This window comes from Balaenoptera acutorostrata, chromosome 15 (assembly GCF_949987535.1).
Source record: "Balaenoptera acutorostrata chromosome 15, mBalAcu1.1, whole genome shotgun sequence".
Lineage (NCBI taxonomy): Eukaryota > Metazoa > Chordata > Mammalia > Artiodactyla > Balaenopteridae > Balaenoptera > Balaenoptera acutorostrata.
Window position 1 is genome coordinate 22,332,199 of NC_080078.1, and position 12,507 is coordinate 22,344,705.

Below are 12,507 nucleotides of genomic sequence, written 5' to 3' on the forward strand. Positions count from 1 at the left end.
TAGCCTTAATTTTTAATAGTTTCTCATGCTTCTGTACTTTATTATTATATTCCTGTTCTCCTTTAAAGCATCTAAAACAAAAACTCAGCATGTAACAAATACTTGTTGATTAGCTGATTAGGAAAAACGCAAGAAAAACATTTAAACAGAATGTTTTATTGACTTTAGGTCAGCTGGGAACAATTACCTGCATTTATGCTTTATGATATTTCATCTCATTGGAAAAAAAGATAAATGTTAGAGACGTCTCACTTTCATATACTTGCTGCTCTGGGTTGAGAAAAGGTTCAGCTCTTTCCTGCAATATGTGTTTCAGTACTACAACTCATCAACGAAAGGTGTATGCCCCAAATTTCCACTTGCTGCCATTGACTTCCGGCCAGAAACAAACTTCTTTGCAGCCTTTAAGTAAACAAACAAAAAAAGACAGAAAGTTAACAGAAATAAGCAAGTAGATAAACTTCTGTTCCTTTGAGTATTTCATCCTATGTGTGACTGAGCAAGTGTGGTCCTCTAAATATGAGCGTAGCTGTTCAAGAGGGAAAAGGAAAACCCTTCTGACGTTGCAAAATAGGGCAGAGTCTCCTTGAGCAGAGCTGCACTTCCCTGCTTTGGTATTGCAATGGCAAATAGTCTGAGTCAATAAAAATACACTGATTGTTAACTTAAAAGTTACACTTTATATCCTAGTATTCTTTCTGCCGCTACTTTGAGTCCAAAGGCTGGTTGTTTAGGTTAAGTGCAATACCACGAGGAGCAGTCCCACATTATCTCAGGTCAGCTTTTTTAATAAAGAGACAGTGTTGCAGGCAGCTGGGTTGGACTCACATGATAGTATGGTATATAAGATGAGGACAGCCATTTGGAAGAGTATGTAATGATGAACTTACGGGCCAAGTGAAATCAAGTCAGGGTTGCTATCTTAAAATAGCCTGCTTCTTTTTTTCTATCCCCAAGGGGAGACCCCTTGGTGAGAAGATGGTTAAAGACCTTGACCATGGAAGGGGAGTTGGCATTTTTAATAGAGAAAGGACTGATTTTGGGTTCATTCTGTAGTTCACGTACTTGTTAGGCATAGCAGGGAATACAGAGAGGTATAAGACATAGTCCTTGCCCTCAAGACAACTCAATTTTATAGGAAACAATATATGTGAAAATAAAAAAAAATAGAGCAGGGGCAGGAGAAGGTCTTAGGTTGAGAAGACTAAAGAAAATCTTGAGATGGTAGATCATGAAAGATTGGCAGGATAGAGAGTTTATTTCTTAGGAGTGAGGAGGAAAATACCAAACTTGACAATTAGGTTGAATCGTATGAAACTGCCAATATTTGACTCTTCTTGACCTTTAAGAATTTAAAATGGTTTAACCTAATGGTAATTTAGTTGCATGAGGAAGATACATCACCCTGAGTTGACAAGGGAGCTATCTGCAGATATGGGGATGAGCCCTTCTGCCTCCACACCAGGTACATAGGCACCAAACACCACGAGAACAGCATATACAGCCCAAGGAAGCTTACACATTCCTTCTGAAACTGGATCATTAAGGACAAGTTATTTGATGTTAAAAAAATTTTCATTTGCTTACATTTACGACATCAGCGTCAGCTACCGAGTCAATCTGCTGAAGGACTGTGGATGGCGGCACATATGAACCAGCAACTAGAGCCTGGGACCCAACTTCATCCAGGAAACCCTCAGAAGACTCCACTGACATTAGGTACCCAGCTTTCAGCTTGTTCCTGTCCAATAAAAGGTGTGTAACTAAGGCAGACGCCAGTTTTATAGAGCAAGGCAAAGTATGTTCCCAAACCCTTAAACATGTTTGGGTAAATACGCAAACTAACAGCTTTGAAATCTTACAGTGCTAAAGGTCTCCATTCTATTTCTTCAATTCACCAACTATTTTAGATACATTTTTGGTCATGGTTTTAGGCATCTCTATTAAAGAACATCCCTATGTGGGCTCTTCTCACTGTCCCTTTAGCAGAATGCTGTGTGCTGATAATATAACTTCCCTTAACCCCACCCCCAGCCCATTTGTGTGCTGGGATTTGCCTCATTGAGGGTAGGGCAAGTGGGGAAGGACAGTATAGGTCTTATAAGTCCCTGTAGCTTAAATATGGGCACAAAAACATCAATTTGAAATAAAACAAAATCCAATTCATAATTATCCCAGAAAGAAATTGATGTTCAATAAGGCACTTGAGTTATTTAGCTCAAACTAATCTCCTTGGCACTCTGTAGCAAGACTTCCATTTAAACATAATTACAATTTAATGTAGCAATTTTACCACACTGTCCACTTAACTGAAAAAAGATTTTACCTGCAATAAACTTTACCAAGTGATTATTAGTTTGTCCCTTCAGCAATGACACCTTACTTTCTCTCTTTCACTATAGGAGGACTAAGAACCTTACAAAAAAAGTATCAACTCCATCAAAATGGCAGAAAATAAATATATCTTGACATTAATAACCAAAATTCCATTTTCTAAATGTTGCTGTACCTGGTAAGAACTGTGCTACACTTATTAAGAAAACACATTTTCTTAAATAAATTAGATTTGAAACAGATTTCTCCTAAGCTTATCCATTGTTTCAATTTATTATAAGGTTTGTTTCTGATGCAATTATGCAGAGCTCCATCCTATCGATCCTTGGTTCCATGTATACAATATTTAATAAATTGTGTTGCACTTATTTGAGAGATGCACTTCTTAGTGTGTTCAGTATAACAAAAGTAATAATACTAATGAGAACAGAAATGGTAAAAGATTGTTCCCTCCTGGGTTGTAATTCACCCTGTCATACTTCCTTTGTGGGCAATACTAAACGATCATGAAGACCTCTGGAGTTTTAGGATTCATATTCTGAATTGTCCTAAATGGATGGAGTCAAATTTAAATGTTTTAAACTCCTGTATGAAAATGCAAGCTGATTTCCAACTCTGTCCAAAGTCTGTCTCTTTTAGAGAAACTCCCAGAGCTACTGAGTTAAGAGGTGTTGTTAGCACTTTCAATGAGGACAGTGGGAATTTAAAAATCACCAAATAGGAGACAGATATAGCAATCTTTTAATCAGATATATTTTTTGGTCTATCAAATCAGTAAAGAGGAAAAAGTTGCCAAAGGTTATGGTAGAACAGGCACTCTCATATATACTGACGATGTGCTTATCAACTGGTAAAACCTTTCAACATTGTGACTCCAAAATATAAAAATAAAAATATTACATAAACACAAACATATATTTTAATGCACAGCCTTTCATTATAATGTTTATAACTCTTGGCCCAGCTGCAAATCTATACCAAGAAAGTAATATGAAATACAAAAATGTTTTAAAACCCAAAGATATCCTTTATAGTTTATAATTTCCAACTGCCAACTTGTTGAAAATGTCCAACAAGTATATTTTGACACACCAATTAAAATTGTTTATGACAAATTTTTAGTAATAAAAATAAATGGAATAAATGCAAACAGCATTATAATGTTAAAAAAAGAGAAGAATCATTGGTAGGGAATGAAAAATAATTTTTGTCTTTCTTTGTGTTTGTAACTTTCAATTTCTACAATAAACACTAATAAGTATTATTTATTAACAAGTATATATACAATATTAACAATTATGTTTAAAAATAGTCAAGAAAATAATCAAAATGTTAACAATTATATCTCTAGGGGGTAGGAGTATATTTCCCTTTCCTTTTAAATACTTTTCTGTACCTTTCAATCCTTTTGTGTATTTATTACAATAGTGTTGTAACTAGAAAAAATACAACTTTCAAATAATTGAAACATGAAACATTAATATTGAAACTTACTTGGCAACTTGGACATCTGTATTAGAAAGGTTTCCTTGAGCAACTGTTTTTACCTGGTTATAGGCAGCCTTGATAACCTAGGATAGACAAGTAAAAGCTGGTCATCTTTGATCAGTGCCAAAGTCTGCTGCAGCATTCAAATGCTCCTCTACTGAGGCAGAAACAAAAGATGGAAGGTTAGTTCCAGAGAAACAGTATAGTGTCCATTTGGAATTCTTAAGTCACTACGTGCTGCTTACTCTTCCAATGTTTCATAAAGCAGCTGTTTGTACAATATCCAAGTGGCCAAGTTTCTTAACAAACATTAAGTGGCAGAGGGCAGAGGATGGCAGTAGGGTTTAGGAAAAGAAAACTCAGGGATTTATAATTGCCTACAAAGAATAAGCACCTCAAAATTTTCCCAAGACTCTCAAAGCATCATGTAATTAATACTGCTATCTCTTACTATTCACTAAGAAAAAAGTAGTAATCCATACACAGCCAATCTGTAAAGCCTGTCCATACCTGGAGTGCTAGAGTCATGAAGGAATCAAGTTCTAGTGATGTGGGTGGGTACTTGGCAAATATATGTTGAATAAATAACTTAATAATAAACCTGGCCCATGATTTTCTCTATCCCAACCCTGGCACCATTCTGGGTCTGCTACTTACTGATCTTCCTAATCACCTAAACTCTAGGACCTTCATTTCCCCTCCAGGTGAGCTACCCATTTCCATAGCCATACCCCAGACCTGCACACAACCTAGATCTGACCTACCTCTGAAATCCTCAATTCCAAGACCTCTGGCCTAAGTCTTTAATCACGCTATCCTTATCTCCCATTTTATCAACATCTCTAGTTCCTTGATTTGTCCACTTTCAATCTATCAGGTCCCCCTGGCTTCACTTCTTTAGCCTAAATCCATGAATCATCTCTTCAATCACTCTTGCCAGTGTTTCCAACTTCCTGCCATCTTTTCATACTTCTGACCTGCCTACTTTGCAGGATTCCAGCCTGGGATCAACCCTACTGCCTACCTCCTCCATTTCTGCATTAGGCTAGACGTCTGACTGTACTATGAATTTGTGGTCACTTATCTCAAGGAGACATCTGTACTGCTGTTATGCTCATTCTGTGTGCATCTAGCCACTCATCTGTCCCAAACCTCGTTTCTTTCTTTAAACTCTCCTCCCTTCTCTTATTCTCAAAACATGACTTAGCCTCCTACCTCACCAGGGATGTACTTCCTCATCTTACCAACATCCTCTTCTCCCATCAGCCTTTGTGTCCAAGGCTAAAATGTCTGATTGTACTTTGGATCCTGCTTGCTCTTGCTTTTTCAGACTTGATCCATCTATAATTTATCACCTATATTCGCTCCAATTTTCTTTCCTTTCAGTGTGAATGTCTCTTCCTACTTAATCTCTCAGTGGAAACTCTCCTAAAACTACCACCCACCTCCTTACAAGTCTAAGCTCCACCTGCCTGCACCAACTTTGTATTTCTTTCTTCTCATTCATTCCTTAATATTATAAATTTTAGTTCACTTCCAATACTCTGATAAAAACTGATAGTATCACCAATATTATCCTAGTTTGCTAAAACTACCAGACCTCTCTGTGGTAACTAAAGGGATGTTAATCCAGAGTAGATTGAAACAGTGTTAACCATTCTCTCTTTCCTGGCCTCCAAACATGCCAGTTTCTCTTCTTTTTCTTTCTGTTTTTTTTGGCCATTTTCCTTAGCTCGACCTTCAGTTTTCTTCTCCTCCAACCTTTCACATGTAACCCTGACTTCAACACACTCTTTATAATGAGGACTCCCAGTATACATCTTGGCCCTGACCTCAACTGAGTTCTCCATTTAGATATCCCAGAGACAACTCAATGCCACATGTCCACACAGAACGAAAATACCAAGGAAACATTTCCTCCCTCTTTCCTGGAAGCATCAGTATATGCGTTTTTCATTTTTAACTTTCCTCCACAGCAGATAACACTTTAATGATATTACACTATACAGAACTCTGATAAATCAAGGCATTCAAACATTCCATGTTCTTACTAAAAATATGTTAATGGGGGAAAAAATCTTGTGAGAATTGATGAGTTTGCAACTTACATCTCCAGCAGCTACAGCCTGAGAGATAGTGTAAATCCCAAAGAGTCCAGAATCTGAGTAACTGGCATTAAAAGCGGAAACCTGAAAATATAATGAAACTTTACTGTATGTCATTCTACCAGGTAAAACAGGGCACAATTTCCCTAAGGCTGTCTAGACAAAAACGTATACCTTCACAGTATAAGCAAAGACATGGATTAATATTTCACTTAAATGGTTCTATTAAGGACTGAGGTGTTCTATATACAGGTTACCTCTTTCACAACTATAATGTTTTAACTTTTCTCATTTAACTCTTTCTAAAACGATGGCTCACTTTCCTTGGTATTTTCTAACCTTTTGATGATTAAAAGTTAATGCTAACATTAACTTGTGAACATTACTACTGTAGATTCAGTACAGCTGAGTGGTATAAATCATGGGCTTTGGCATTAGACAAACCTGCTTTCTTCCCTCTGCTGTTGGTGGTGACTTCCTTTTCACCAATTCGCTTTCACTTCTCCTATAGACTAAAGTTAAAGGGTTAGGAAACACATTTCTGCTTAGTATCTATTATTCAGATGTCCAAGGGAGCAAGAAATTTAGCCTCTGGAAAACAGGGGTATTTCTGTCTGTAGTCTGAGTAGAGTGTTAAGTTCCTGAAGGTGGACATGACACCCTAGTAAAGTGCTTTTCAGTGTTTATGTGGACCGTTTACATAAGGATCACTTGAGTTGTTATTAAAAATGTAGACTTTCAGGTCTACAACAGATCTACTCACTCACATCACTAAAGATGTGGTCTGGGATTCCGAATTTTAAACTAGTGTTCCAGATGAAGTTTGAAAACCATTGGTTCGGCCCATATGAAGCATACAAAGATATGCACTTCAATCACCTGAAGTTTAATTCTGAGACTAACTAGTCATCCTCCCAATTTCTGGCCAAATTCTGAAGTAGGAATTTCTATTAAATTTTTTTTTTTTTTGTGGATTTATCTTTTAAATTTATTTATTTATTTATTTATTTTTGGCTGCATTGGGTCTTCATTGCTGCGTGCGGGTTTTCTCTAGTTGCGGAGAGCGGGGGCTGCTCTTCCTTGCGGTGCCTGGGCTTCTAATTGCGTTGGCTTCTCTTGTTGCAGAGCACGGGCTCTAGGTGCGCAGGCTTCAGTAGTTGTGGCTCGCAGGCTCTAGAGTGCGGGCTCAGTAGTTGTGGCACGTGGGCCTAGTTGCTCCCCGGCATGTGGGATCTTCCCAGACCAGGGCTTGAACCAGTGTCCCCTGCATTGGCAGGCGGATTCTTAACCACTGCGCCACCAGGGACGTCCCAGGAATTTCTATTAAATTATGTCACTGGATTAGATTAAACTCCAACTACCCAAAGCATCGTTAACATTCAATGGTGAAGAGTAAAGCATGAAGAAAAGAAAACAGAGTAGACCATGACCCAGGAGAAAGAAAATCTGGAGAAAATCTAATTTAGGACTAGGACTAATTTAAGATAATGGTTTTCGGGAGTTCCCCGGTGGTCCAGTGGGTAAGACTCTGAGCTGCAGGGGGCCTGGGTTCGATCCCTGGTCGGGGAACTAGATCCCATGTGCATGCCGCAACTAAGAAGCCCACACGCTGCAACTAAGAAGCCCGCATGCTGCAACTAAAAGATCCCGCATGCTACAACTAAACATGCCGCAATGAAGATCCCACGTGCCACAACTAAGACCCGGTGCAACCAAAATAAATAAACTTAAAAAAAAAAATAAGATAATGGTTTTCAAACTGTGCTCCAGGGAACTCTAAGGCTCTGTACAGAAGATTCCAAGGGTTTCACTGTCGAGTAAGCCTTCTAAACTTCTTTAAAAGCAAAAACTTTTGTGTTGGGCATTGCAGCTGGGAAATGGCACTGATGAAAAAGGCTCCTCTGCTAAAAAAAAAAAAAGTCTGACACTACCACTAAAGTATTAAACAGAGAAATAAAAAGAGAAGATGACTGATTTTAATTTTCACCATTAAGTGTCAAATGGCCAAAGACTTACTGAGGCATAAACCTACCTGTGCCATGTACTATTGCTGAAATTATGAACGATACTTAATCCTACAATTTAGTACATTTGTTACTTTTTAAAGATATCATTGAAGGTCACACGGGGCATTACATTGGGCAAACTATCGTCACTCATTAAATATTTTGCCGGTGACATTTTACATTCTCTTGATTTGAGTATCATTATTTTGAAAGCTTTAGCACTTTCCTCACTGTCATAAAAAGGTGTCTTCTAAGGCAATATAACTTTTGGTTATGGTTAAATGTCATTTTTCTCTTTTAACTTAATCTCAAGCTGGAGGAGCAGGTCTGTAAGTAATTTCTTGCTGTATATCTTGTACACTTGGTTGGAAAACATGAAGAGCAGTGAAATTCAGGAAGTAGCCACAAGAATAGAAGGGGACAGAAGAAATCAGAAAAAAAGACTAATTAGAATCTAGGGGAATGTTTAATATCTAAAACTTTATTCTAAAGGGAACTGAAGTGTGAATTTCTGACTTTTTAAGCAATCAATTCTTCTTTTTATATTAGAATAACAGTTAAGTTTTTGATAGACCCACTAAGGTACTAAAATTAAGCCTGGCTGTCTCTTCAGTTTTACAAAGATTTTCTTTGTGTTCATCTTAATTTTTTTTTCTTTTGGCCACACTGCGTGGCATGCGGGATCTTAGTTCCCTGACCAGGGATAGAACTCGTGCCGCCTGCAGTGGAAGCGCGCAGAGTCTTAACCACTGGACCACCAGAGAAGCCCCTCATCTTAAACTTTAAAAGCAGATTAACATTAAGAGCAAGTATCAGGACTACATCGTAAACACTGAGCCTGTGAAAACAAAAGGAGAGATATGAACTGTTCAGACTCACATCAAATGGCTGGTGAATTCCCTTGGCAACAGCTTGGTATAGAGAGCTGGTGGCATTGCTGCCCCTCTTAATATGTGGTCCAGCACCGAGGACATGCTGGAGAACACTAAACGCATTTGCTTCTGCACTTCCTGCAGCAGCACTTTCTGCTACAAGAGCAGCATGGACGAGACCGTCTCCATTCTGTTCTCGAATTTCACCTGGGGCCAGGTAAGGCAAGAGCGAAGAAAGTGGCTTTTGGTTTTATTCTTCAATATTCTCTACAACACAGTATTAACCCATTAAGATTAAGCTTTTCCCTGGCCTGGTGCTCTCCTTGCTATCCTGCCCTTCCCCCAACACATACACAAACATGTTTAATACATAACACTCAAGCAATCTAATTCTTTCTTTCCACATTGATACTATTTGGTAGTAAATAATCAGGCCTATTATACTCCAATATGCTACTGGGGGGAGAGGCGGCACCCTGGTAAATTAACCTTAATGGAACAAAACGCTTACCTCCACGGTACTTGGTCTTTGCACCAGATAAACCAAGCCCACCCCTCATGTTGAGAAACTGTTCAGCAACTTGCTTTAGAACAGGATGACTCACACCTATTTCAAAAGAAACAAAAACAAACTAGAACCAGAATTTCTAAAACACAATTGTAAAACACGATTTTAAAAATACATCATTATACAATTCAAATATTACAAAAATAAACAGTAAAGAAAATAACAGCCTCCCATAATGCCACTCTTCCAGAAATATGCATTTACAGCTTTACTATATATTCATCTAGAACTTTTTCTATGCAAATATTAATATTATCCTTTTTATTTTTAAAATGGTGTCATTCTATTGATATTGTTTCTAACTTGTCTTCTGTAATTTACATCTAAGTGAATGGACTACACCAAACATTTAATGGTTATAAAGAATTTTATTATATGGATATACCATCATTTATTTAATCAATCTCTTCTTGAGGAACATGAGTATGCTTCTAATAGTTGGCTATTCAAACAATATGGCAATGTGCATCAAAAGACATTTTCAAAAGAGTGAAAAGAAAATCCACAAAATGGGAAAAAATCTGGTAAGGATTAGTATCCAGAATATATAAAGAACTCTTATAACTCAACAATTTAAAAAAACAAACAACCCAATTAAAAAATGGGCAAGGGACTTGAATAAGCATTTCTCCAAATAAGATATATAGACAGCCAAAAAGCACAAAAAAATATGTTCAATGTTATCAATCACTACGGAAATGCATATCAAAACCACAATGAGGCACTACTTCACACCCATTAGGATGGCCATAATCAAAGACAGATAATAAGTGTTCATAAGAATGTGGAGAAATTGGAACCCTTGTGCACTGCTGATGGAACGTAAAATGATTCCACTGCTTTGGAAAACAGTCTGGCAGTTCTTCAAATGGTTAAACAGAGAGATACCCTATCCTGGCAATTCTACTCCTAGGTATACACCCAAAAGAATGAAAAAGATGTTTTGTTAAAAAACTTATATATGAATGTTTATATTCATAAAAGCCAAAACATTCAGGAACAACCCAAATGTCCAGCTAATGAATGAATAACAAAATGTGGTAATGAAATATATTTTTCAGCCAGAAAAGGGAATGGAACATTGGTACATGCTACAATATGGATGGACTTTGAAAACATTATGCTAAGTGACTAAGTGAAAGAAGCCAGTTACAAAGGCTATTATTGTATAATTCCCTTTATATGAAATGTCCAGAACAGTCAGCTCTATACAGACAGAAAGGAGATTAATGGTTGCCAGAGGCAAGGAGGAGGTGGAAGGAGGAGTGACTGCTAATGAGTACGGGGTTTCTTTTGGGGATGGTGAAAATGTTCTGAAATTAGATAGTGACAATAGTTGCACAACTCTGTGAGTATACTAAAAACCACAAACTGTACACTTTAAAAGGGTGAATTTTATGGCATGTGAATTATACCTCAATTAAGCTGTTATTTATAAAACAAATGAACAAAAACCCAATACTGCAAATAATATTCTCATGCAACTATTTTGTAAACTTGACCAAATGTTTCTGCAGGGTAAATTCTTAAAAGTAAATGCTGGGCCAGGAGAATAAACAATTACACTTTTAATATATTAAAACAGACCTCCAGGGACTTCCCTGGTAGCACAGTGGTTAAGAATCCACCTGCTGATGCAGGGGACACGGGTTCAATCCCTGGTCCGGGAAGATCCAGCATGCTGCGGAGCAACAACTACTAAGCCCGTGCGCCACAACTACTGAGGCTGCGTGCTTCAACTACTGAAGCCTGCACGCCTAGAGCCCGTGCTCCGCAACAAGACAAGCCACTGCAATGAGAAGCCTGCGCACCAAAACGAAGAGTAGCCCCCACTCACCACAACTAGAGAAAGCCCGCGTGCAACAACAAAGACCCAACACAGCCAAAAAAAAACAAAAGACCTCCAAAAATGTACCATTTTACACTCCCACCAATAATTTTTGAGAGTGCCTATTTCTCCATACCATGGTTAATACTGGGCAGTGGCAATCTTTTAATTTTTGTCAATTTCACAGATTAAAAATATTTTAGTTATTACATCTTTTACAATAATTGGCCATACACACACACACACACACACAAACACACACACTTTCCCCACGAATTGGTTGTTCATGCCCTTTGCCTATTTTTCTACTAAATTGTACTTAAAACGAAGCAAAACAAAAACAAAAGCTCTTTGTAAAAGCTCTTTGCTTAGAGAAATCTGCCCTTTGTCATAGGTTTTGCAAATACTGTAATGAATTTGAAAGCCAGTGCTTTAAAAAGTTAAATGCTGGATTCTGCTTAAAAATAAAAAAGACTAGCTATTTTTTTTTTCAGAGTTGTGGAGGATTTATTTATATGCTATAAAGCTGTGTTGGGGAAGTTTTATTTTTTTTAAATTTTATTGACGTATAGTTGATTTACAATGTTGTGTTAATTTCTGCTATAAAGTGACTCAGTTATACATATATATATTCTTTTTCATATTCTTTTCCATTATGGTTTATCACAGGATATTGAATATAGTTCTCTGTGCTATACAGTGGGACCTTGTTTATCCATTCTACATATAATAGTTTGCACCTACTAATCCCAAACTCCCAATCCTTCCCTCCCCCATCCCCCTCCCCCTTGGCAACCACAAGTCTGTTCTCTATGTGAGTCTGTTTCTATTTCATAGATATGTTCATTTGTGTCGCATTTTAGATTCTATGTATAAGTGATATATGGTATTTGTCTTTCTCTTTCTGACTTACTTCGCTTAGTATGATAATCTCTACGTACATCCATGTTGCTGCAAATGACATTATTTCATTCTTTTTAATGGCTGAGTAATATTCTATTGTATATATGTACCACATCTTCTTTATCCATTCATCTGTCAATGGACATTTAGGTTGTTTCCATGAAAGACTAGCTATTAAAATCCTATCACATACTGACTTTCTGACATAAACAGAGGATGAGTTCTGAAATTTTGTTCAATCCTGTGTTCACATAATTATAGCTTAAAGGACTACTCCTTTTTTTTAAATGACTCACATTGAGACAGTGAAACAATACTTTTATTCATAACTATAAGTGCAACATTTAATAGTAGCACATCTTAGAGTTTCTCTTTTTTCAATTAACCACTTTCTAGAATGAGA

General features: G+C 37.3%; 1 protein-coding gene across 1 annotated transcript in view; it reads right to left on the reverse strand.

Annotated features, from left to right (window-relative positions):
• Positions 1 to 136: 136 nt before the first annotated feature.
• Positions 137 to 12,507, reverse strand: part of LOC102998746 (cytochrome b-c1 complex subunit 2, mitochondrial) — a 30,645-nt gene continuing 18,274 nt past the window's right edge. Inside the window, exons 9-14 of the mRNA XM_007189961.3 lie at positions 9,317 to 9,412; positions 8,813 to 9,012; positions 5,931 to 6,011; positions 3,829 to 3,905; positions 1,588 to 1,741; positions 137 to 402 (exon numbers count right to left, since the gene is read on the reverse strand). Of these exons, the coding sequence (XP_007190023.1) occupies positions 319 to 402; positions 1,588 to 1,741; positions 3,829 to 3,905; positions 5,931 to 6,011; positions 8,813 to 9,012; positions 9,317 to 9,412 (692 nt within the window). The 3' untranslated portion in view covers positions 137 to 318. The remainder of the gene's footprint in view (positions 403 to 1,587; positions 1,742 to 3,828; positions 3,906 to 5,930; positions 6,012 to 8,812; positions 9,013 to 9,316; positions 9,413 to 12,507) is intronic.